General features: G+C 42.8%; 1 protein-coding gene across 3 annotated transcripts in view; it reads left to right on the top strand.

Annotated features, from left to right (window-relative positions):
• tedc1 (tubulin epsilon and delta complex 1) overlaps positions 1-23,783 on the top strand; it is a 41,694-nt gene extending 17,911 nt beyond the window's left edge. For 2 of the 3 annotated variants that reach the window (XM_063059495.1, XM_063059496.1), the window contains exons 3-8: positions 2,564-2,766; positions 4,258-4,425; positions 11,804-11,902; positions 14,652-14,738; positions 16,750-16,947; positions 22,803-23,783. In XM_063059495.1, the coding sequence (XP_062915565.1) occupies positions 2,564-2,766; positions 4,258-4,425; positions 11,804-11,902; positions 14,652-14,738; positions 16,750-16,947; positions 22,803-23,168 (1,121 nt within the window). In that variant the 3' untranslated portion in view covers positions 23,169-23,783. The remainder of the gene's footprint in view (positions 1-2,563; positions 2,767-4,257; positions 4,426-11,803; positions 11,903-14,651; positions 14,739-16,749; positions 16,948-22,802) is intronic. The other variant, XM_063059497.1, reaches the window with a different exon arrangement.
• The last annotated feature ends 3,785 nt before the right edge of the window (positions 23,784-27,568 follow it).

Genomic DNA, 27,568 nt, shown 5'->3' with positions numbered 1-27,568 from the left:
AAATGTGCAGTGTGCAATTGTAGTAATTTATAATAAATAGTATGTACAATAGGATAGTCAATATAACATAGAAATACAGTCGCGTCAGCACGAATTATTCAGTCTGATGGCCTGGTGGAAGAAGCTGTCCCAGAGCCTGTTGGTCCTGGCTTTTATGCTGAGGTACCATTTCCCAGATGGTAGCAGCTGGAATAGTTTGTGATTGAGGTGACTCGGGTCTCCAATGAACCTTCAGGCTCTTTTTACACACCTGTCTTTGTAAATGTCCTGAATAGTGGGTAGTTCACATCTACAGATGCGCTAGGCTGTCCACACCACTCTCTGCAGAGTCCTGCGACTGAGGGAAGTACAGTTCCCATACCAGGCAGTGATGCAGCCAGTCAGGATGCTCTCAATCGTGCCCCTATAGAAAGTTCTGAGAATTTCGGGGGCCGTACCAAACTTCTTCAACAGTCTGAGGTGTAAGAAGCGCTGTTGTGCCTTTTTCACCACACAGCCAGTATGTACAGACCACGTGAGATCCCCGGTGATGTTTATGCCGAAGAACTTAAAGCTGTTCACCCTCTCAACCCCAGATACATTGATGTCTATAGGGGTTAGCCTGTCTCCATTCCTCCTGTAATCCACAACCAGCTCCTTTGTTTTTGCGACGTAAAGAGAGAGAGAGAGGTTGTTTTCTTGACACCACTGTGTCAGGATGATGACTTCCTCTCTGTAGACTGCCTCATTATTATTTGAGATTAGGCCAATCAGTGTAGTGTCGTCAGCAAATTTAGTTAGTAGATTGGAGCTGTGGGTGGCAACACAGTCATGGGTATACGGAGAGTAAAGGAGGGGGCTTAGTACACAGCCCTGAGGGGCACCTGTGTTGAGGGGCAGAGGTGAGGGAGCCCATTCTTACCTCCTGCCGGCAATCTGACAGGAAGTTCAGGATCCAGCTATACAAGGCAGGGTGAAGGCTGAGGTCTCTGACCTTCTTGTCGAGCCTGGAGGGAATTATGGTATTGAATGCTGAACTATAGTCCAAGAACAGCATTCTCACATAAGCATCCCTCTTCAGATGTGTAGGAACGGTATGTGTAAGAACTGTGGCTATTGCGCCGCCTGTTGATCGATTCTGTCGTTAGGAGAATTGTAGGGCATCCAGTGTGGGTGACTCTAAATTGTTGTTTCGCTGCCTTGATGATTTTGCGCAGATTGTAGCTGCAATTTCTTGAGCTCTTGCTGACAGTGTTGGGAACCCCTGAACTAAAGGATATACTTTCAGGAAAGGGGAAAATTTTAAATCAATACAAAATGTTGGATGAACTCAGCAGGTGAGGCAGCATCTATGGAAAGGAATAAACTATGGAGATAGGGAGAAACATCTCTCAGAAAGTCATAAATCTCTGCCCTGGAGAGGTTTGGAGATGGAGTCTTTGAAAGCAGTAATTGGAAAACGCACAGAATGCTGGAAGAACTCCGCATGTAAAGTAGCATTAGTGGATGGGAATAAACAGTCACCATTTTGGGCCAAGGACTCCACAATGGACGGTCCTAAGCCCGGCTGCAAAAGGAAGAGGGTTGGGCATAGGGCTAGCAACCCCATCCCGTAAAAATTCAGAGCTCCAGAAGCTGCAAGCACCACCTCCCTGGAAGAGGAAGGATGAAAAAGGGCAACTCCTTCTCCTTCTTGGGTCCTTGGCTCCCAGTGAAGCACAGGCCACTGATGACCTACGGTCTCCATTGTCCAAAGTTGATGGTATGGCTAGAGTTCATCAATGTTTCTATAATTCATTATATCCACTGTACAGGGGAGTAGCCTATACAGCTTCACCAGAGCCCTGTTATCTGTTAGCACTTTTCACCACTGGGACTCAGGGTTGGACTTTGAGAGGTGAAAATGGGCAACACCTGGGGACAGCTTGAAAGACTGACCCAGGATAATAGACTCTGGCGAGCTGTGGTCAGCAGCCTATGCCCCAGTAGGGGTGATAGACTTACTAAGTAAATATTTTGGGCCATGACCTTTCATCAGGACTGGAAAGGAAGGAGGCAGAAACCAGAATAAGGTGGGGAGAGGGAAGGACTTCAAGCTGGCAGGTGATAGGTGAGAACAGATGAGGGGGAAGGTAGTTGGGGAGGAGGGATGAAGTGAGAAGCTGGCAGGCGAGGGAGTAGGTAGTTGGAGAGGGGGATGAAGTGAGAAGATGGCAGGTAATAGGTAAGAGCAGGTGATGTTTAAACAAATGAACGAGGACGAAAGTGCTGTCAAGGGCAGCAATGAATCAGCCGTGATCGTGCTGACTTATGGAGCAACTCGGGATTGATTGGACCGATCCAGATTTTTATTATATGCCAGGAAAGATTTGAAGGTCTTAAAGGCCCCTGTTGTTCGTCTATTACTTGTTAATATTTCAGAGACATCTACAAATATAGGAAAAGCCTCGAGTTCAGGGCTTCCTCAGTAGGTATGTACCTGAGGCATGACTAATTGAAATGGTGTTGTTAATTAAAGAGAGAAGAAACCCATACGGTAAGCTGTATTTGACATGTTGTCTCTCTCTTCCCCAACCTGGCACAGCTCACCATATTACGTATGTAAAGGCTGCTGTTTCTTACTATGGTTATGGGTTCTTGGACTTCTACCAGCTTCCTGCTGATGGCTCACGAGGCAGCCGAGATCTTCTCCTGGTCTTCTCTTGGCTACTCCAGAAGACCCAGCTGCTGGAGGAGCTGCTGGACCGGCAGAGGGTGCATGTGGAGGATCAGGTGTCACTCTGCATGGTAAAAGTACCTTTCAGCCCATACCATTTTCGATACAAATAATTACACAAAGTTCAAACCTTGAGATTCATCTTGCAGGCAGCCACAAAGCAAAGAAACACAGTCAAATCCACAAAAGAAACTCACACCACAAAGACCATCAAACATACAATGGGGGGTCTTTAATGATGGATGCTGCCTTCTTGAAGCAGCGCCTTTTGAAGGTGTCCTCTGGTGGGGAGGCTAATGCCCATGATGGAGCTAGCTGAGTGTGCAACTTTCTACAACTTTTTCTGATCCTGTGCAATACCAGGTGTAAGTTGTACCAAAAGTATACTTCACTATTCTTCACCAAGAACAGCTAGCTAGCACCATCCCTGTCTAAGCTGGCAGAATCCCAGAGAATGTAATTACCAGCAACAGTATACAAAATGCAGGCATCTTTGGATATGAATAAACAGTTGATGTTTTGGGTTGACATCCTTCATCAGGACTGGAAAGGAAGGGGAAGAAGCCAGAATAAGGTGATGGGAGGGGAGGGAGTACAAGCTGGAAGGTGATAAGTGAAGCTAGGTGAGGAGGAAGGTAGGTAGGTAGGGGAGGAAGAATGAAGTGAGAAGCTGGGAGGTGATAGATGGAAGAGGTAAAGGGCTGGAGAAGAAAGAATCTGGTAAGCGAGGAGAGTGGACCATGGGAAAAGGGGAGGAGGAGGGGAACCAGAAGGAGGAGATGGGCAGGTGAGCAGAAGGGGTAAGAGGGGAACCAGAGAGAGAAGGGTTGGGTGAGAGCAATCAGGTTGGAGGTTACTCCTGCTTAAGTCCTGTGGTTACCAGACTGGGTTCACTGACCTCAGCCTCAACAAACAACCTGCTACAAATTCATTGATCCAGGATCAAATCACTGCAATCCTGAATCAATTAACACCAAGTACAACCCAAACTTAACAATAGTAGAGCCCACCATATTCCAAAGACAGAGCTGAGGGAGTTGAAACCATCTTTAGCCAAAGGTGCCAAATGGATGATTGTGAGCTGGGGTTCCCAACCTTTATTATGGTGTGGAGTCTTACCATTAACCGAGGGGTCTGTGGACCCCTGAGTCATACAGCACTTCAGCACAGAAACAAACACTTTGGCCCATCTATAAAACCATAAGACATGGGAGCAGAATTTAGGCCATTCAGCCCATCAAGTCACTCCACCATTCCATCATGGCTGACTTATTATCCTTCTCACCCCCATTCTCCTGCCTTCTCCCCTTAATTTTGACACCCCGACTAATCAAGTTAAGACATAGTCCTGTGCCATTTCGTCCCTACCTTTTTCTTCCAAAGAGAATGTAGGTGGACTGATTAGTAAGTTTGTGGACGACACAAAACTTGGTGAAGTATTTGATAGCAAAAGAGGTTGTGAAAGGGAACTGAGGGATAGAGATCATTTGGAAAGTTGGGTGGGAGCTTTGGCCAATGGAATTCAATATAACAACATCCGCGATGATGACTCTTGCTTTCAGTGCAAGCAGACTGGTGCTGTAAAGCCCCCAGGGACACCGGACAGTCAAGAAGGCATGCATGCCATGGGGATGGACGTGCGCTACCTGCAATGTTTACACGGAAAACTGCGATTCCGCTGGAAGAGTCTTCACAGTGCTCAGCAGGAGAGGTGTGCTTTCCTCTACAAGGTACTCACACACCAGTCTGCCTGTTAGATTATGTGCCGATACTGATTTAAACACCGCAAGATTCAGGTTCACATTTTTATTGAATCAGAATCACTGATATACTGTATGTCATCAAATTTGTTGTTTTGTGGCAGCAGTACATAAAATATACTCCAAATGACAATGAGAAAGAGATGGAGATAAAATTAAATAAGTGGTGCAAAAGGAAAGACAAGATAGGAAAGTCGTGTTCATGGGTTCATTGTCCAGTCAGAGATGTGATGGCAGAGGACAGGAAGCTTTCGCTAAAGCGTTGATTGTGTGTCTTCAGGCTCCTGTACTGCCTCTCCAATAGAGGTAATGAGAAGAGGGATGGGGTCCTTTCATGCCTTTTTGAGGTATCACCAATGGTGGAGAGGCGAGCGCCGTGATCACATATATTTATCACATATAGTAAAATGCATTGTTTACCTTAACATAAAACATTGAAATCTACAGCACATTACAGGCCCTTTGGCCCACAATGTTGTACCGACCATGTAACCTACTCTAGAAACTGCCTAGAATTCCCCCAGCGCATAGCTCTTTATTTTTCTAAGCTCCATGTACCTATCTAAGAGTCTCTTAAAAGACTCTATTGTATCCGCCTCCACCACTGTCACTGGGGGTGTATTCCATGCACTCACCACTCTCTGTGTGAAAATTTACCCCAGACATCCCCTCTGTACCTACTTCTAAGCACCTTAAAACTATGCCCCTACACAACCTACACAATCTGAGGATGTGCTGAGGGCAGCCCATATATTCCCACCATGTTCAGCAGAACATAAGCAGCAACAACATTGGAACAAAACAAGACAACAGCAACAAAACAAGCAACACACATCAAAGTTGCTGGTGAATGCAGCAGGCCAGGCAGCATCTCTAGGAAGAGGTACAGTCGACGTTTCAGGCCGAGACCCTTCGTCAGGACTAACTGAAGGAAGAGTTAGTAAGAGATATGAAAGTGGGAGGGGGAGGGGGAGATCCAAAATGATAGGAGAAGACAGGAGGGGGAGGGATGCAGCCAAGAGCTGGACAGGTGATTGGCAAAGGGGATATGAGAGGATCACAACAAAACAAACCCCTTTCCCACTCTCCTACCCACCCAACTCCTGACACACAGAGACAGGCTTCTAATCCTAGGACAAGCCACCTCCAGGCCTTGTGTTCTCTGGCTCAGATTTTAAGTATAAATGCAACAGATTCAAGATTCAAGATTCTTTAATGTCATTTCCAGTACACAAGTGTAAAGAACAAAATAATTGTTACTCTGGATCTGATGCAGCACAAAAAAAAACACAATAAGATAAAGAATACAATAATAATAAAAGACACAATAAATGTATACACATGAGATAGCTTATACACTTAAATTGATTGTATGTCCAGAAAGTTAAGCTAAGCACAGGAGTGTCTGTACAGAAGATGACTCTATTATTAAAGTCTCCCTGGTACTTCCATTTCCTCAGATTTGGTTTGATTATTTAAAATGGTGGACAAGTACTTTTTTTTCTCTTTGTTTTTTTCCTGATATTTTTCAAGTCAGTAAATTTTTTTCATAGTTTTTCATGGGTAGATTACTGGGTAAAGTTTGTTTATGTGTTTCTTAGTTCATATCGTTTGGACTATTATTTTGAGTTAAGCTTAATGATTTTTGGTGGAATTGTTTTTCTTTTCTCTAAATATAATTCTAATTTGTAGTGCGCAAGTTTTCTGGTTTTTGAATTGTTAACAAATGGAGCTTATGTTGATGTTAAGGACCTGGAAGTTGGGTTTTGGGGGTTTTTTTTAAGAGCTTGCTGCTGATTTTAGGTAGCTTTCTTGTTGTGGGATTTGAGGGGGGTAGGGATCTCTATTGCCAACAACATTTATAGAATCTTTAGTTATTCTTTGTTATTCAGGACGTATTTCTGTCATAATTCTCCTGTTTTATTTTTTTGCCCCAGAGCGGTTGTTTGTTTGTTTGATTTTGCTCATGCCTACTACTCTCCATGGTTTTTTTTTAAATAACAATGGTTAGTCCATTGAATTTTATAAACTGGAATGTTAAGGGATTGAACCATCCTGTTAAAAGAAGGAAGGTGTTTTCACATCTTAAGCAGCTCTAAGCTGCAATTGCTTTTTTGCAAGAAACACGCATTCGTAGTTCTGATAATTCCCGTCTCATGTCAAGGTGGGTGGGGTAGCACTTCCATTCTATTTTTCAGGCTAAAGCCGGGGGGGGGGGTGTCTCTATTCTTATAAATCAAAATGTTCCTTTTGAGCTTCACAACAAAGTATCTGATACAAATGGTTGTTTCATTATTGTCTCTGGGAAATTGCAAAAATCTATGGTAGTCTTGGCTAAACTGTATGCTCCCAATTCGGATGATGTCGAGTTTTTTGATCATTTTTTCTCTTTATTGCCTGACCTGAGCTTATATCCTCTTATATTAGGCGGTGATTTTAACTGTTGGTTAGATCCAGTTATGGATCGATCGTCCTCTGTTCCTAGACTTCCAAGTAAATCTGCTTTATCAATTCAGTCTTTCCTTTCTAATTATGGTATCTCTGATGTTTGGTGTTTTCTTCATCCAAGTGAGAGAAATTACTCTTTTTTTCACATATCCATCATACTTTTACGAGAATTGATTACTTTTTAATTGATAATCTGATTCCATCTGTTCGCTCTTGTGATTATCAGAGTATATTGATTTCAGATCATGCCCCAGTTACCCTGTCCATATTTCTTTCTGGTCTCCCTCGAATGAATAAACACTGGCGTTTCAATCCGACCCTGTTGTCGAATAATGATTTTGTAAAATTTATGAAGGACCAAATAACTTTTTTTAGATATTAACATATCATCTGAAACCTCAACTCAGGTTGTCTGGGATGCCATGAAAGCATATCTAAGGGGTTAAATAATTTCATATACTGTGAACTTGAAAAGAAAAACCTATACAGAGCAATTAGATTTGGTCAATCAAATTAAAGCAACCGACCAACTATGCTCAGACCGAAGATTCGGAACTGTACAAGAAGCGAGTGGATCTTCAAATTAAGGGCTGGAATGTTATAATGAGGTTGTATAAGGCATTGGTGAGGCCGAATCTGGAGTATTGTGTTCAGTTTTGGTCACCAAATTACATGAAAGATATTAATAAGCTTGAAAGAGTGCAGAGAAGGTTTACAAGGATGTTGCCGGGACTTGAGAAACTCAGTTACAGAGAAAGGTTGAATAGGTTAGGACTTTATTCCCTGGAGCGTAGAAGAATGAGGGGAGATTTGATAGAGGTATATAAAATTATGATGGGTATAGATAGAGTGAATGCAAGCAGGCTTTTTCCACTTAGGCAAGGGGAGAAAAAAAACAGAGGACATGGGTTAAAGGTGAAGGGGGAAAAGTTTGAAGGGAACATTGGGGGGGCTTCTTCACACAGAGAGTGGTGGGAGTGTGGAATGAGCTGCCAGACGCGGTGGTAAGTGTGGGTTCTTTTTTAACATTTAAGAATAAATTGGACAGATACATGGATGGGAGGTGTATGGAGGGATATGGTCCGTGTGCAGGTCAGTGGGACTAGGCAGAAAATGGTTCGGCACAGCCAAGAAGGGCCAAAAAGCCTGTTTCTGTGCTGTAGTTTTTCTATGGTTTCTAAGTATGACCTTATTTCCATTCATCCAATTGAACGCCAACTTCTCGAAAGTAAGAGCTGGTTTTATATTCATAGTGATAAATCCGGTAAATTTTTACTCAATCAACTAAGACGCTCTAAAGCTAAACAACAAATTACTAAAATTCGAATGGGAAATGGAAACATCTTGAATCATTCTGAAATCAACAATACATTCAAGAATTATTATTCCCCACTCTATTCCTCCGAATCTTTAAATGATAGCATTTCTGTCAAGCATTTCTTAAATAGTTTAAATATTCCTTCGCTTTCTCCTGATCTCAAAGCAAAACTCAATGAGCCATTATCATTAGAGGAAATATCTTCAGCCATTTCTGCATTGCAGTCTGGTAAATCTGCTGACCTGATGGGTTCTCTGCAGAATTCTCTAAGTTATTTTCCTCACTGCTTTTGCCTCAATTAACCTTAGTTTTATCCAATTTGTTTAAATATGGTCAATTGCCAGCATCGTTTAATGAGGCAAGTATCATTCTTTTAGCAAAAAAAGGCAAAGACCCGACAGAGTGTTCCTCGTATAGGCCAATTTCTTTGTTAAATGTTGATGTTAAATTTTGGCTAAAGTTTTGACTTGTAGATTGGAGAACATTGTACCCTCAATTATTTCTGAAGATCAAACTGGTTTTATTAAAAATCGCCTCCCCTTTTTTAATATACAGCATCTATTTAATATTTTATATTCACCTTCAATTGGGACTCCTAAATGTGTCATCTCTGTTGATGCGGAAAAAGTGTTTGATCGTGTGGAGTGGAATTATCTTTTTGCGGTTTTAGAAAAATTTGACTTTGGACAAAGTTTTATTACATGGATTAAATTGCTATATTCATGTCCCACTGCCTCTGTTTTGACCAACTCTCAGCAATCCCAACCCTTTAACCTTAAACGTGGCACCCAGCAAGGGTGCCCTTTAAGTCCCTTACTTTTTGATCTGACCATAGAGCCATTGGCAATTGCATTTCGTAGCTGCGTTGAATTGATGGGGATTTGGAGGTGGGGTGTTGAGCACAAAGTTTCTCTTTATGCCAATGATCTTTTACTTTTTATATTAAATCTGACACCTCCTTACCCCTAATGTTTTCACTACTTAATAAATTTAGCCAGCTTTCCTGATACAAACTTAATCTACACAAGAGCGAACTCTTCCCAATTAACAGAGAAGCACAAATATTAGAATTTCATAACCTCCCTTTTAAAGTAGTATATAATCAATTCACTTACCTCAATATTATTGTATCAAGGAACTTTAAGCATCTTTTTCAACAAAATTTTACTAATCTTTTAAATCATACAAAACAGAGTTTGGCACACTAGTCACCTCTGTCCATGTCTCTGGTAGGTCAAATCAATGTTGTTAAAATGTATATCCTTCCTAAATTTTTATATTTATTCCAATCTTTACCAATTTTTTTTTCTAAAGCTTTTTTTGATTCGTTAGATTCTATTATTTATGGAAGGGCAAACGTCCCAGACTTAATAAAGTTCACCTTCAAAGACCTAAAAGGGAAGGTGGTATGGCCTTGCCCAATCTTTGTTTTTATTACTGGGCAGCCAATGTTCGTTGCCTTCCTTTTTGGTCTTTCTTTCATAATCAGTCTAACTGCCCAAAATGGGTGGCAATGGAGTTGAACTCCCATAAGGATTTCTCAATTTCCGCACTTCTTGGATCCGTACTTTCTTGTCATTTGCCTAAATTAATTGTTAATCCTCTCATTAGACATACTCTGAGAGTATAGGCTCAGTTCAGAAAACATTATGATCTTTATGGTTTCTCCCTCTCTAGTCCTATCTTTCATAATCATCTTTTCCGACCTTCTATGCAAGATTTAACATTTCATGATTGGTACAGAAAGGGCATGAGGTGTTTTCATAGATCTTTTCATAGACAATTGTTTTGCAACTTTTGAACAACTGTCTGCAAAGTTTAACCTACCTAATACTCACTTGAGGTGTTAATTAAAATGATGCATTTCGTTGTATGATTTGATGTACATGTGACAAATGAAGCCAAGCTCACATAGTGCCTGGGTCTTTGGCCATAACCACCTCTGAAATGGGGGAAATACTTGCTGGTACCTCACTGTTATAGTCGTCAGCTCATCCTTAACACACAGTGGGGTTCCAAAGCCACAGTCTTTTACTAAGAAATGATCTTGCCTCCTCCCCAGAGCCAAGGTGAAGGACAGCATGATCTTGCGTTAAGATACAGACTGTAATCTGTGACTAGGTAGTGTGGGATTCTGAGGTTAGTTTTGTTAAACATTAATCAAACAAGGAGAAGTGAAAGCGGATGGTGATAAGTGAAGAGGGCGAGAGGCAAGAGAAAGACAAAAGATGGTGCAGCATCGATCGTGGTCAGCTCTTTTATACACACAGATAAGAAAAACTCCATTCAAATTCACAGATAATAGTCAGACAATTGTATACCCTCTGTTCAAATAATGCAGCACTAGAGAAGTTTCCAGAGCCTTCTAGAATCATACAAATGTAACCACTAGGGGACACACTGAATGATTGCATATACATACTGTGATCAAGAGGAAACATACTGAACAGTTACTTTTATATAAGAACTACCTAAAATACAAGCAAGTAATTGTTAAGCTGCAAAGAACAAAACAATTAAACAGTCCAATCCACTGGTAGTGATTCATCAAGTCTCCGTTCATGGTGTGAGCAAAGCTAAAGAAGGTTCTCAGTGTCAGCTCAGCCCTGATGTGTGTTCTGAATGACTAGCATCAGTGGGACGGCTCCATTCATAGTGGAAGGACTGCGATAGGTAAATATGGAACGTGGGTTGAAGTGATAGATGGTTCTGTTAGATGCATTTAATCTTCTGTTAGTCCTTCGAAGAAACCTTCAAAAAGCAATGCCACAAAAAAATAAATTCACGACATATGCCAGTGGTATGAAACCTGATTCTGATTCTGAAATACCCGTATGGAACTCACATCCATGAACTGTTCCACCACAGAAAAGAGTGATTTGGCCATTTGGACCAGTATCATTATTCCTCTCCCACATATGAGATCAACTGGGCTGAATCCCAACTGCCGACTTAATTTCTTCTGCTTTTAATGTCCTAGTGTAGAGATTGCAGGAAGAGATGAGGAAAGGTTGAATGAGCTAGGACTTTTCTCTTTGAAACAAAGGAGAAGGAGAGGTGACTTAATAAAGTTGTCAGAGATGATCAGAGACATAACCAGAGTTTTTTCCCAGGGCGGAAATGGCTACTAGCGGGGAAATCATCTTAAGGTGATTGGAGGAAAATATGGGGGGGGGGGGGAATGATGTCAGAAGTAGGATTTTTACAAAGAGTGCTGGGTGTGTGGAATGTCTTGCCAGGGGTGGTGGTAGAGGCAGCTACATTAAGGGTGGTTAAGGAACTCTTAGATAGGCACATGGATGATAGAAAAAATGGAGAGTTATGTAGGAGGGAAGGGTTAGGTTGATCTTAGAGTAGGTTAAAATGCTGGCACAACATCCTGCCCTGTGCTGTACTGTTCTATGTTCTGAATCAGAAGAATGGACATGTGAAGTCATTGTCCATGAATGAGGCTTTAATTCGGCGGAGGCAGGAAGGAGTAAAAGCCCCTGTTCTGCATTAGGGCATTGTTTCAATTTGCAGAAGTCCATTAGAGATGAAGGAAAGGCGTGTCTCCCTATGATCTGTGATATTGCCTTTCAGATACACTCGAACACCAGAGGATGCCACAATGGACAAAGCATCAATCACTTGTCTGCAACAGAAATGCGTCTAATCCAAGATTCTGTGCAATGCAATGAGGTGAGCCAACTGTCCCAGACTCTATTCAACACACCCTTCCTGCAGGGATGGTCCTGGTCATCCCACCACTGTCCCAGACTCTATTCAACACACCCTTTCTGCAGAGATGTTCCTGCCACTCCCTGTTCGCAAGATATTTACTGCCCCCCACCATCCTGTGAGCCTGCAGTCTCTCCAGTTGTGGGTGTGGACACCCAGAATTTAGTTCCAATTATTACTTTTGCTGCGTAGCTGCACAGTGGAGGTCTCTGCTCACCCCAGTATCACTCCTTGTGTCAACAATTGAAGTTAGCCATTTCTGTACAGTGGAGTGAAGAGATTATTCTTGGAGCTTACAATGGCATTGAATGCCATCTCCTGGTGATGCCTCTCAACTGTTGCATTCTGATGTTTTAATCCAAGGAAGTGAGAAGCCCAGGAAAGAGGCACAAAACTAGTTGCTTCACAATTGGTTTATTAGTGTTGATAGAACAAAGAGAAATTGAAATGGAGAGTGATAGAGGTCTGCTAAGTGAAGGGAGAGACAAAAAACTAAGATGGCACTGACCTTGTGGTGCAGGTCTTTTATGCCTGTAGATAAGGAAAATTATCTACAAATTTGAATGAAAGAGATAACCAATGACATAACTCTTATTCAAATAATGCAGTGCCAAGAGAAACTTTCAGAGTCATACCAATATAGCCACTAAGGAGACACTTTGAACAACTGCATGTAGACAGAATCAGAATCAGGTTTATTACCACCGGTATGTGACATGAAATTTGTTAACTTAGCAGCAGTAGTTCAATGCAATACATAATCTAGCAGAGACAAAAATAAATAAAACAAGTAAATCAATTATGTATATTGAATATTTTTTTTAAAACTGTGCAAAAACAGAAAATACTGTATATTAAAAAGAAAAGTGAGGTAGTGTCCAAAGATTCAGTGTCCATTTAGGAATCAGATGGCAGAGGGGAAGAAGCTGTTCCTGAATCGCTGAGTGTGTGCCTTCAGGCTTCTGTATCTCCTACCTGATGGTAACAGTGAGAAAAGGGCATGTCCTGGGTGCTGGGGGTCCTTAATAATGACGCTGCCTTTCTGAGACACCGTTCCTTGAAGATACCCTGGGTACTTTGTAGGCTAGTACCCAAGATGGAGCTGACTGGATTTACAACTTTCTGCAGCTTCTTTCGGTCCTGTGCAGTAGCCCCTCCATATCAGACAGTGATGCAGCCTGTCAGAATAAAAAGAAGTTTTTGAGTGTATTTGTTGACATGCCAAATCTCTTCAAACTCCTAATAAAGTATAGCCGCTGTCTTGCCTTCTTTATAACTACATCGATATGTTGAGACCAGGTTAGTATAACACTTCACGGCGTCATTGAATAAGTTTCTAATTGCTGCTAATGTCTACAAGGAGTTTGTATGTTCTCCCTGTGACCCTGTGGGTGCTCAGTTTCCTCATAGATTCTCAGAGATCCTGACACCCAGGAACTTGAAGCTGCCCACTCTCTCCACTTCTGATCCCTCTGTGAGGATTGGTATGTGTTCCTTCGTCTTACCCTTCCTGAAGTCCACAATCAGTTCTTACACTGTCATCACTTGGAAGCATATTAAACAGTTACTTGTATATAAGTAATTATATAGAAGCAATCAGGCAATTAATTATTAAACTGCAAATAAAATAACGATATAGTCTAATCTAGGAATCCAAAACAGCACTGGGCATTCATTCATACCCACCTTCATATGGCAGCAGTGGGAGGATCATGGTTACTGCTAAATTTGTAGTTGTCCATTAGTTCCTCTTTCTAGTCCCAGGATCTACTTGAAGCCAGTCCATTTAAGATTAAGTTTAGCTTTGTTTGTCACAGGTACATTGAAACACGTGTCAGTGACTAGCACAGTCCGAGGATGTGCTGTGTAAGTGTCACCATGCTTTTGGCACCAACATCGCATGCCCACAACTTGCTAACCCTATCTTCATCTTTGGGATCTATGAGGGGACTGAGCACCCGGAGGAAACCCACAGGGTCATGGGGAGAATGTACAAACTCCTTACAAACATTGGTGGCAATGAACCTTATTCACTGACGCTGTAAAGTGTTACGCTAACCTCAATGCCACTGCAGCAATTTTCAAAGTTTCTGTTGGCCTCCTGGCTCAAATCAAGGTGCTGACTTGCCTCTGTCTGAAACATGGTGCAGTTAATGGAACGGTATTAACACAGGATGAATAGACTTGATAGGAATATTATCCGTGTCCGTGTGTGTCCGTGTCCGTGTGTGTCTGTGTGTGTGTGTGTGTAAGGGAGGAGAGGGGCTTGTTTAACTGCTGGTGTTTGGTTGCTTGTTGCATTCTGTTTTGTTGTGTTTGGTGTTATTCTGTGAACTTTGTGGGCATACTGGCGTCAGAATGTGTGGCAGCATTTGCGTGCTGCCCCCCCAGCACATTTTTGACTGTGTTGGTTAATGCAATCGACACATTTCACTGTACATGTGATAAATGAATCTGAGATTTATAGCAGTGGGCTAACCATTTCTCCACTTAAAATCTGTCTATGACAACATAGAGTATAGGACAGTACAGTACAGGCTCTTTGGCCCACAATGTCGTGCTGACCTTTTAACTTATTCTAAAGTCAATCTATTTTGAGTGTTGTCTATGCCTGTAATGTTATGATTTGACTGGTTGTGTATAAGTGCTTCCTGTGCGTGAGGACATCAGTGATGATCTGACCTCTGCTAACATCACTTTATTACTGTAGTTTATACAGCTGCTGGAGCAGGAGAACATGCGACTGGAGGCGTACCTGAACTGGAAGCAGTTGGAGCCCTTCTTTTGGCAGTGGATGGTAAAAGAGTGATTCTAATTCTGTACTAGAAATAGTTCTGTCCCCAAGACCGGCTGTGCGACAGCAATGACACTGGTGATGCTGCTCACAATATCAAGATGGCCATTAGGATTGATTTCACCAAGTTGACTTATAATCTGTGATTTCCTAATCAGCACTCCCGTTAGGTGATTACATTTGCCTGAAGCAGCATCTCTGACTCAATCCCGAATATATTAAGAGTGAAGTTTGAAATTATACAGAGCTAATTAAGTAGCTACTTAGAAAAAGAACTCGAAGTAAATTTATTATTAAAGTACATATTTGTCACCCTATACAACCATGAGATTCATTTTCTTGCAGGCATTTACAAGAAAATATAAACATAGCCATAGAACAGTATAGCACAGAGGCTCTTCAGCCCATAATGTTGTGTTGACCTTTTAACCTACTCTAAGATCATTCTAACCCATCCTTCCCACATTGCCCTCTATTTTTCTTTCATCCATGTGCCTATGAAAGTGTTAAATAAATCCTCCAATGTATCTGCCTCTACCACCATTCCATTCAAAAAGTTCAATAGAATTTATGAGAACCTCTACATAAGCAAAGACATGATCTATATAAACTGCATTTTGCATCTTATTTTGAGATGCAGGAGAAGCGTATTTCTGCACTAACAGAGCACCACCTTCGTTTGCCTGTGTCCAGCTTATAGTTTCAGGTCTGTTGCATATCTGAACATCATACCTGCATATCCTAACACTACTGAGCTAAGCCAGGCTTCCTGCTTTGAGCAGGTGCACTTGTTGTTCTGTTCCAGAAATTCCCAGTATTTCCCCTTCTGCAATGAGACACAAAGCAAGAGATAGCTACACAAACCAAATATCTAGGTCTTAAGTGAAATCTATTATCAAAGTACTTGTGTGTTATCATGTACAGCTTGACATTGTTTCTTGCAGGCATTTACAGAAAAATAAAGGAATACAATAGAATTTACAAAACTACTAGACAGGAAGACTGATGGACAACCAGTGTACAAAAGAAAACAAATTGTGCAAATAAAAATAATCCTGAGAACATGAGTTATAAAAAGGCCTTGAAAGGGAATTTGCAGATTGAGGTGAATGAAGTTATCCACGCTGGTTCAGGAGCCTGATGTTTGTAGGATAATAGCTGTTCCTAAACGCGCCGGTGTGGGACCTAAGGCTACTGTACCTCCTGCTCAGTGGTATTAGCAAGAAGAGAGCATGACCTGGATGGTTGGGTTCCTTGGTGGATGCTGGTTTCTTGTGACAGTGCTCCATGTAAATATACTCAATAGTGGGGAGGGATTTTCCTGTGATGGACTAAGCTGTATCCAACACTTTCTGTAATATTTTCCATTCTTGGGCATTGGTTTCTGTACCAGGTCATGATGCAACCAGTTAGGATACTCTCCACTGTGCATCTATAGGAGTTTGTCAGAGTTTTTGCTGGCACGCCGAATCGACACAAACTTCTAAGAAAGTAGAGGTGGTGTTAGTGTCCATATGACATTACTATCATCGAATACTGAATGGCCTAGATAGAGTGAGTATGGAGAGGATGTTTCCTATAGTGGGGGAGTCTAGGACCAGAGGGCACAGCCTCAGGATGGAGGGATGTCAATTTAGAACAGAGATGAGGAATTACTTTAGCCCGTGGGTGGTGAATCTGTGGAATTCTTTGCCACAGATGGCTATGGAGGCTGAATTATTGGGTATATTTAAAGTGGAGTTTGATAGGTTCTTGTCTAGTCAAGATGTCAAAGATTACAGGGAGAAGGCAGGAGAATAGGGATAATAAATCAACCATGATAGAATGGCAGAGCAGACTTGATGGGCTGAATGGCCTAATTCTATTCTTATGTCTAGTGAGCTTACAGATGGTGATATTTCAGAATATGCTATGTGTTGACTGCTGGATCATCAGCCTCTTTAATCTTGAGTGTGATGCCTGATATCAGAGACACACAATAATGTCAATTTTAAAAATTCATCTTCTGTATTAGGAAAGTGTACTGACTGCTAAGCTGCAAGATACCCAGGACCCAGTGAATGCAAATGATATAAAAGCCATCGAATGCTTCCTGCATCAGTCAGGGGATCATGGTGACTCTGTCATCTTCAGAGAAATGGATAACCTTTCTAGTAAGATCCTGAAGTTGCAGATGAAGCTGCAAGGCAGGCAAAAAACCAAGGTTAAAAAGGTAAACCACCTGAATTTATTGTTTTTTTTACAGTGTAACACCTGATAGTTTGGAGAGCCTCTTCCTGATAGGTGCACATTCCTCACACCTCAACAATTCCACAGTGAGAACATGACCTCGTCGTTTCTCTTTTGTACTATTTATTTATTGTTGTAACATAATCAGAATCAGGTTTAATATCACAGGCATATGTTGTGAAATTTTTTAACTTTCGGGCAGCAGTACAATGAAATACATGATAAATAAAACTGTTACATTAAGTGTGTGTAGATAGAATAGTTAAGTTAAACTAAGTAGCACAAAAATAACAGAAATAAAAAGTAATACTCATAAAAGTTGCTGGTGAACGCAGCAGGCCAGGCAGCATCTCTAAGAAGAGGTACAGTTGACATTTCGGGCCAAGACCCTTCACCAGGACTAACTGAAAGAAGAGATAGTAAGAGATTTGAAAGTGGGAGGGGGAGGGGGAGATCCGAAATGATAGGAGAAGACAGGAGGGGGAGGGATGGAGCTAAGGAAAGTTGATTGGCAAAAGGGATATGAGAAGGGAGAGGAGGGGGTATCCAGAACAAGTGGACACAACCTCAAAATTGAAGGGCGACCTTTTAGAACAGAGGTAAGGAGGAATTTTTCTAGCCACAGTGGAATGTTCCGCTACAGACTGCGGTGGAGGTAGAGTCTGTGGGTATATTTAAGGTGGAAGTTGATCGTTTCCATATAAACCATATAACAATTACAGCACGGAAACAGGCCATCTCGGCCTTTCTAGTCCGTGCCGAACTCTTACTTTCACCTAGTCCCACCGATCTGCACTCAGCCCATAACCCTCCATTCCTTTCCTGTCCATATAGCTACCCATTCTAACTTTAAGTGACAACATCGAACCTGCATCAACCACTTCTGCTGGAAGCTCGTTCCACACAGCTACCACTCTCTGAGTAAAGAAGTTCCCCCTCATGTTACCCCTAAACTTTTGCCCTTTAACTCTCAACTCATGTCCTCTTGTTTGAATCTCCCCCACTCTCAATGGAAAAAGCCTATCCACGTCAACTCTATCTATCCCCCTCATAATTCTAAATACCTCTATCAAGTCTCCCCTCAACCTTCTGCGCTCCAAAGAATAAAGACCCAACTTGTTCAACCTTTCTCTGTAACTTAGGAGATGAAACCCAGGTAACATTCTAGTAAATCTTCTCTGTATGCTCTCAATCTTGTTGACATCTTTCCTATAATTCAGTGACCAGAACTGTACACAATACTCCAAATTTGGCCTTACCAATGCCTTGTACAATTTCAACATTACATCCCAACTCCTATACTCAATGCTCTGATTTATAAAGGCCAGCATACCAAAAGCTTTCTTCACCACCCTATCCACATGAGATTCCGCCTTCCACCTTCTCCAGTCAAAAATCTCAACCCTGGGTCCAGTCCTATCCTTCTCCATAATTATATTGAAACTAATGGCATCACTGGACCCGAAGTGCTCCCCAACACATACCTCCGTCACCTGACCTATCTCATTCCCTAACAGGAGATCCAACACTGCCCCTTCTCTAGTTGGTACCTCTATGTATTGCTGCAAAAAACTATCTTGCACACATTTTACAAACTCCAAACCATCCAGCCCTTCTACAGAATGGGTTTCCCAGTCTATGTGTGGAAAATTAAAATCTCCCACAAACACAACCTTGTGTTTACGACAAATATCTGCTATCTCCTTACAAATTAGCTCCTCCAATTCTCGCTCCCCATTAGGTGGTCTATAATAGACCCCTATAAGCGTTACGACATACGACACCTTTCCCATTCCTCAATTCCACCCAAATAGCCTCCTTAAACGAGACCTCTAATCTATCCTGCCAAGGTAATATTTTCTCTGACAAGCAATGCAGCACCTCCCCCTCTTGCCCCTCCAATTCTATCACACCTGAAGCAACGAAATCCAGGAATGTTTCGTTGCCAATCACAGCCCTCCTGCAGCCATCTTTCACTAATAGCTACAACATCATATTTCCAGGTATCAATCCATGCTCTAAGCTCATCCACCTTTCTTACAATGCTCCTAGCATTAAAATAGATGCATTTAAGAACCTCTCCACCTCTTACTCTCTGTTTATCCCTAATGGTGCAAACAACTTTGTTATCTTTTTCTTCCTTCTCCCCTACATCTTCGGTCTGAGTGCTCCCATTCTCTGTCCCCTGCCTATCCTCCCTCACACACTGTCTACTAGCTTTCTATATTTGTGAACTAACCTCCTCTCTCCTAGTCTTTTCAATTTGATTCCCACACCCCAACCATTCTAATTTAAAGTCACCTCAGTAGCCTTTGCAAATCTCCCCGCCAGGATATTTGTCCCCCTAGGATTCAAGTGCAACCCGTCCTTTTTGTACAGGTCACACCTGCCCCAAAAGAGGTCCCTATGATCCAGAAACTTGAACCCCTGCCCCCTGCTCCAATCCCTCAGCCAACGCATTTATCCTCCACCTCATTGCATTCCCACTCTCACTGTCACGTGGCATAGGCAGTAATCCCGAGATTACTACCTTTGCGGTCCTTTTTCTCAACTCCCTTCCTAACTCGCTATATTCTCCTTTCAGGACCTCTTCCCATTTCCTACCTATGTCATTGGTACCTATATGTACCACGACCTCTGGCTCCTCACCCTCCCACTTCAGGGTATCTTGGACACGATCAGAGATATCCTGGACCCTGGCACCAGGGAGGCAAACTACCATCCGGGTCTCTAGACTGCGTCCACAGAATCGCCTGTCTGACCCCTTAACTGTCGAGTCCCCTATTACTACTGCCCTCCTCTTCCTTTCTCTACCCTGTGCCGGAGGCACGGCCACTGTTGCTTCCCCCAGGTAAGCTGTCCCCCCCAACAGTACTCAAACAGGAGTACCTATTGTCAAGGGGCACAGCCACTGGGGTACTCTCTATTACCTGATTCTTCCCCTTCCCCCTCCTAACCGTGACCCACTTGTCTGCCTCCCGTGGCCCCGGTGTGACCACCTGCCTGTAACTCCTCTCTATCAACTCCTCATTCTCCCTGACCAGACGAAGGTCATCGAGCTGCAGCTCCAGTTCCCTAACACGGTCCCTTAGGAGCTGCAGCTCAGCACACCTGGTGCAGATGTGGACGTGCAGGAGGCTGGGAGACTCCAGGGCCTCCCACATCCGACACCGAGAACAACAAGCTGCCCTCACACTCAGATTTCCCCCTCTCCGCAAATAACAGGAAAAATTGAAAACCAAACCTACTTTGCCTCGCCTGTTTCCGCCAGAGCCCTTAAGCCTTCACTCTGCTCCCGACTCACTCCACCGCTCGCAAAATGACACTGCCCGCTGTATAAGGCTGTGTTCCTTTTAAATCTTCCGCTCTTCACTGCCTGATGTCACACGCCTGTGCAGTCAGGCCTCTCTTAACTACGATGATAAGAAGAAAAAATCAAAATGACTCCTGCTGCACTCCTGCTCCGATTCTCAGACTTCCTTCTCCGAATCGTTTCCTGAGCATTCCGGGCATCAAAGGATATAGCAAGAAGGCAGGTATATGGAGTTCAGTGAGATAAAAAGTAGTGAGGTGGTGTTCATGGGTTCAATGTCCATTTAGAAATTGGATGACAGAGGTGAAGAAGCTTCTGTACCTCCTTCCCGCAGGTAAAGAGGGCACGTCCTGGGTGGTGGGGATCCCTAATGATCAACGCTGTCTTCCTCAGACACCACTATTTGAAGATGTCTTGGATACTGCAGAGGCTGGTACCCATGATAGAGTAGACCAATTTTACAAGTTTCTGGAACTTATTTCGATCTTGTGCAGTAGCCCCCACCCCCGCCCCCATCCCAGATGGTGGTGCAGCCAGTCAGAATGCTCTCCATGGTACAATTGTAGAAGTTTCTAAATGTTTTAGCTGACAAACCAAATCTCCTCAAACTCCTAGTGCCACTGTCTTATCTTCTTCATAGCTGCATCAATGTGTTGTGTCCACGTTAGGACCTCAGAGATACTGAGACCCAGGAACTTGAAATTGTCCACTCTCTCCACTTCTGATCCCTCTTTGGTCTTGCTGACGTTGAGTGCAAGGTTATTGCTGTGACACCGCTCAACTAGCTGGTATATCTCACTCCTGTATGCCCTTCTGTCACCATCTGACACTCTGCCAGCGATGGTTGTATCATCAGCAAATTTATAGATGCTGTTTGAGCTATGCCTAGCCATGTAGTCATGGGACCTGGGTGTAATTTTATGTTTTGCAGGGTACTGCTGCTGAGAAACAACAAATTTCAGATTCTGATGTATTTATCACATTTACATCAAAACAGTGAAATGAGTTGTTTGTGTTAACAACCAACACAGCCTGAGAGGGAGGCACGGTAGCGTAGTGGTTAGCACAACGCTTTATAGTACAGGTGACCTGGGTTCAACACCTGCCCACTCTCTAAGGAGTTTGTACGTTCTTCCCGTGACTGCATGGGTTTCCTCTGGGTGCTCCCACAGTCCAAAGACGTACTGGTTGGTAGGTTAATTTGCCATTGTAAATTGTCCCGTGATTAGGCTAGGATTAAATTGGGGGATTGCTGGGCAGCATGGCCTTGAAATGCTAGAAAGGCCTGTTCCACACACTATCTCAGTAAACAAATAATAAATAAATAAATGTGCTGGGGGCAGCCCGCAAATGTCGCCACACATTCCATTGCCAACGTAGCATTTCCACAGTGTTCAGCAGAACAACAGAAAAACAAACCCTTTAGCCTCCAGCCCCAGGATAGGCCACCTCCGGGCCTCAAGTCCTTGTCCCCGACTCTCAGAATTGCAGACATTACATCACAACATACACCAGTGACAACCCTGGATGTGATTCTGAGTGACAGACAAATGCAACCCTGACCCATTTCCAGCACAGAGAATACATTGCTGTATGTCAGTGGCAAGACCAACATTTATAACCCTTTCCTCATTCCTCATTGCCCTGGAAGACAGACTCAAGTTGGAAAGGCCAGCCAGTGAAGACCTGCAGAGACAGCGGCTGCAACCAGCAATTTTGACCTAGTGATACATGCAGTGAACAGTTTGAAGCCAAGTTGCCTCCTGGACCTCATGCAGAGCAAAGTCCTAGATACTCTCTTCATTACATTGCTACTATTATAGTTATATAGCATAGAAACATGCCATTCTGTTCATCTGGTATGTGGCCAATCAAGCTGGCCCCAACTGCCAGCATTTGGCCCATATTCTCAAGCTTTCCAATCCATGCACCTGTCCAACTGTAGGTAGGAAAGAATTTGTACCTACTTCAACTACTTTCTCTGTGCTGAACACAAGAGATCCTGCAGCTGCTGGAAATCCAGAGCAACAAATACAGAGTGCTGGAGGAACTCAGCAGGTCAGGCAGCATCTATGGAAGGGAATAAACAGTCGACGTTTTGGGCTGAGCCACTTCATTAGGACTGGAAAGGAAGGGGAAGATGCCAAAATAAGAAAGTGAGGGGAGTGAAATGAGTACAAGCTGGAAGGAAACATTGACTGTTTATTCCTTTCCATTGATGCTGCCTGAGTAGCTGAGTTCCTCCGGCATTTTGTGTCACGTTCCTCGACACCAGGGGTTCCCAACCTGGGGACTACAGACCCCTTGGTTAACAGTAATGCTCCATGGCATAAAAAAGTTTGAGAACTGTGTGTTATTTCACTGACTCTGTTCACAGATGATATGGTGTTATGGTTAGTTCTTAATTAGAAAATAAAGTTAAAATTTTTTTTAAAAATCCATATAGGTAAAGTGTTTTGTTGGAGGGGGGTGGGGGTGCAGTGTGATCAACCTGATCTATACTGTATCTGTCTGCCTTTTTGTAGACTGATGCCCAGGAGCGAAGGAGTCAATCTCCCACCAGGAGGCTTGAATCAGTTTTCCCGACGTGGAATGATATGGAAAAGAAGCTGGGAGAACTTCAAGCCAGAGTTAACCACCAGCAGAGACGACACGGCCATGCCAGGTTGGCACTGAGATCCCCTTTGCAGTTTCCTTCTGCAAAGCAAGACAGTGAGAGTCTGTCAGCTTCGGAGGTGATCATGCAGCTGAGAACTGAGGAGACTGCGTTAAGGAGAGAACTGCAGGAAATGCAGCAGCTTTGCAGAGAGTCTCTTGCAGAAGTTGTGGAGAGACAGGATGGTGTGATATGCCTACCTCCCATGCAGCGAGGAAGCACTGGTAATTTATAGGTTGCTGCTGGAAATGTCATTCTGATTGCTGCACTCACCCAGAGGGATTTATCGTCTGCAGTAGATTCAGAATTGGTGTGGTGAGATGTACTGGCCACTGACCTTGTCTGTACTATGAAGATGAAGCAGGAAGATTACCTTGAGTGTGGTTCCTTAGGCTGACAGTGCAGCGGTGTTAATGCCCGTGGGTCGATGGTCAGTCTCTCTCAGTTTCAGGGGTCTCTGGTGCATGGGAGATCTGGAAAAGCATTTGCCCTGACAGGACAAACTTCACTGTGGTTCAAGCATGCAGAATCGCTCAGTTTTGCTCTGAATTTAACCTCTTATTCACAGTTGATATTGGGATCTTCCTACTGCGTGGAAGTCTGTCATTGGATTTGCCTCCTGTTTGCACTAGGACTGGAAGCAATCCATGCTCTCCATCTGCCCTGGCATTCAGAGCTTTTTCTGCTGACTTCATTTAGCTGCCTTTGACCGTTCACCATCTCAGTACCCTAACCACAATCGGTCGTCTTTATTTAGGCACCTTTAACCACTGTTTAACATATTTAGCCAACATCAGGCAACATTCATTCACTGTGACCATAGTCAATAAAAATGTGTTATTTATAAATATGATACATTGTTGGAAACATTCATGTACAGTTTTTTTTAAGTCCTCAATTCAAATGTATATGTGTCTCAAGTCAGGTAAACAGCACCTGTGTGAATAACTCAATGGAGAGGTCATCATGGACCTCTGAGGTTTGATTTTATTTGTTATTTTGTACTTATTAAGGCAGCATAGAACAGGCCCTTCCAGCCTTCAAGCTGCACTGCCCAACAACCCACTGATTTAACCCGTCTAATCCCAGGACAACTTACAATCACCAATTAACTTTCTAACCAGTGTGTCTTGGGACTGTGGAAGGAAAGTGGAGCACCCAGACAAAACTTACACATTCCCAGCAACAGATACAGAATTCCGGTTCTGAGTATCTGTTGTTTTAATCATTCAGCGATTTTCATTGTCTTACCACCCCAACATAAATAACTCACTTTTTTCTTGTTCGTTTTCCGTCCCAATTTTTGTTCTTCAATCCTCTCTTGCTCCCGCTTCCTTACCCTTTTCTTCTTAAGCCCAATCACCTGTACTGGGGTGGGGGAGAACCTTGCAGTCTCTGTCCTGATCCAGTCTTTCAAATTGTCCCCATCTTTGAGGACCCTTCCTCTCCCAGGGATGAAGTGTTTGGAGTTCCTGTTGGCAGTTTTGTAACTCTGGGTTTTTACAGGAGGGGGTTGCTTGTCCCATGCCCAACCCTCCTCCTTTCGCAGCCAGGCGCAGGATGGGCCAAGATGGAGTTGTTTTTTAACCCTTTTACCTCTTGCTTTTATGGTCTGGAAGTTTGTGTTTGCTTTAGATGCTAGGTATTGTATTTTTTCTTAAGTGTCAGGGAAATAATTTTACTCTTCAATTTTTCAATAACCCTGACTGTGTGCAGGAGCTGAGCAACCTCATTCTTCTCACATTCGGCATTAACTAAATGTCAGTCAGGATAAAAAGCCAAAAGACCAGAAGATATAACAGCAGAATTAGGCCATTTGGCCCATTGAGTCTGCTCCATCATTTCATCATGGCTGATCCAATTTTCCTCTCAGCCCCAGTCTCCTGCCTTCTCCTCATATTCCTTCATGCCCTGAACAATCAAGAATCTATCAACTTAAAATATAAGACATGGCCTCCATAGTTCAAAGTACTAAGTACATTTTATTATCAAAGTATGCATACATTATACAACCTTGAGATTAGACTCCTAACAGGCAGCTCGGAAACAAAGAACCCTCAAAACAAATCCCGTATATATGAAAAAACTGTCGAACACCCAATGTGCAATGAAAAATGGAAGCTGCCTGTGGCAACAAATTCCACAGATTCACCACTCTCTTATCTCCATTCTAAAAGGATATCCCCTCTATTCTGAGGCTGTGTTCTCTGGTCTTAGACTTTCCCATTATAGGAAACGACCTCTCCACATCCACTCTATCAAGGCCTTTCACCATTCAATGAGGTCACCGCTCATTCTTCTGAATTTTAGTGAATACAGGGCCAGAGCCATCAAATGCTCTTCGCACGACAAACCATTCAATCCTGGAATCATTTTCGTGAACCTCCTTTGAACTCTCTCAGCAGTGCTTTATAAAGCCTCAACATTACATCCTTGCTTTTATATTCTAGTCCTCTTGAAACGAATGCTAACATTGCATTTACCTTTCTCACCACAGACTCAACCTTCAAATTAACCTTTAGGAATCCTGCACAAGGACTCCCAAGTCTCTTTGTACTTCAGGTTTTTGAATTTTCTTTCCATTTAGAAAATAGTCAACTCCTTTATTCCTTCTACCAAAGTGCCTGACCAACACTTCCTGACACTGTATTCCATCTGCCATTTCTTTGCTCATTCTCCTAATCTGTCTGAGAACTTCTGTAGCCTCTCTACTTTCTCAAAACTACCTGTCGCTCCACCTATCTTCATAGCGTCTGCAAACTTTGCAACAAAACAATCAATTCCATCATCGAAATCATTGACATATTGTGACGGGATCCTGAATTACCCCTATGAACTGTGTTCGATTACCCCTATGAACTGTGCTTTTGAAAAAAGAGAGAGAGTTATTTAACACCGACATGTTGTTTTGAGAGAGGGAGAGAGACGAAGACTAACTGTTGGACTGTCACTTTAAGGCACTGGAAGTAACTTTTGGATTTCTGCTGAGTTGGAGAGAGAGATGGTACCGAGTAGCTTGTAAGTTGCTATGGTGACCGAAGGCGGTGTTATTTGATGGACACTCGATGTTATGATTTCCGGCAGTGTGTTGATACTTCCCAAGGATATTCGCCTGCTTGTGATTTCCTTACACAGAGAGAGGAAGGAGGAGTTATTTGAGTGTCAGTTGGTGCTCAGCATGGGAAGATAAAATAGAAGGTCAGATGATAGACCTCAGACACATTTTGGACACTGAATGAGCATTGTTGTGCCCGCAGAAAAAGTGGGTTTTTTTTGGAGGATCGATCAGGCGGATCAATCAGCTGCTCTTGCAGTGAAAAGATAAGGGGTTGACTGGTGGGGAGTTGTCCATGTGTCCACCCTCGCCTGGGTGATAGCTCCACCACAGAAAACCGGTTCCCTTCGTTGTGGTCACAGTCAGTGACTTTTAAAGGATTTAGGAGAACAACGAGAAGATTGACGGTGTCAGCTCACCTGAAGACTCAAATCTCTCCCTCTCTCTCTCGCCATCACTAAACAACTCAATACCATGAACTGAACTTTACTCATCATCGTAAGACTGTATCTTTTTACCCCTAGACTTAAAGCTTGGTTTTTCATACATATATTTCCACACTTATATATATAATCATTGCTAACCTGTTTGATTTATCTACATTTATATTACTGTATTGCGTAGTTACTAATAAATATTATTAGTTAATTGCAATACTGGACTCCAAAGTGTTTTCCACATCTGCTGGTTCTTTATTCCCGTCACGGGGTACGTGACAATATAATGTAAAAAGCATCAGTCCCTCTACTGTGCAATGTACAATGACATGAGTATAAATATGCAAAGTCCAGCTCTCTTCAGCCTGATCAGAGAGTAGAGGCATTGGTGAACTTTCCTGATTATGTTGGACGTGTTCTGGGACAGGGAGAGGTTGTGTGTGATGTGCACTCCCAGGAGTTGCACAGCTCAAACCAGTTTTGTTATGATCATTGCATTTAAATAATAATGTTTTCCTTCAAAATGGTAAGTCTCCTGTTTCTCCCTATTTTACTCCAAATGCTATATAGTCTTGCCCACTTAGATCCTTTCAAAGACTTAGTTCCACCCACCACCTCGCTCCATTCCTTCCCGTCATCTTTTTACACTGGTTATCTCCTCTCTTTCCAATGAAGGGTTTTAGCTTGTTCAGGGCATGAAGGAATATGAGGAGAAGGCAGGAGACTGGGGCTGAGAGGAAAATTGGATCAGCCATGATGAAATGATGGAGCAGACTCAATGGGCCAAATGGCCTAATTCTGCTGTTATATCTTCTGGTCTTTTGGCTTTTTATCCTGACTGACATTTAGTTAATGCCGAATGTGAGAAGAATGAGGTTGCTCAGCTCCTGCACACAGTCAGGGTTATTGAAAAATTGAAGAGTAAAATTATTTCCCTGACACTTAAGAAAAAATACAATACCTAGCATCTAAAGCAAACACAAACTTCCAGACCATAAAAGCAAGAGGTAAAAGGGTTAAAAAACAACTCCATCTTGGCCCATCCTGCGCCTGGCTGCGAAAGGAGGAGGGTTGGGCATGGGACAAGCAACCCCCTCCTGTAAAAACCCAGAGTTACGAAACCGCCAACAGGAACTCCAAACA

Source organism: Mobula hypostoma, chromosome 9 (assembly GCF_963921235.1).
Source record: "Mobula hypostoma chromosome 9, sMobHyp1.1, whole genome shotgun sequence".
NCBI lineage: Eukaryota > Metazoa > Chordata > Chondrichthyes > Myliobatiformes > Myliobatidae > Mobula > Mobula hypostoma.
The sequence above is the reverse complement of the archived record's forward strand: the minus strand, read 5'-3'. Positions and strand labels throughout refer to the sequence as shown.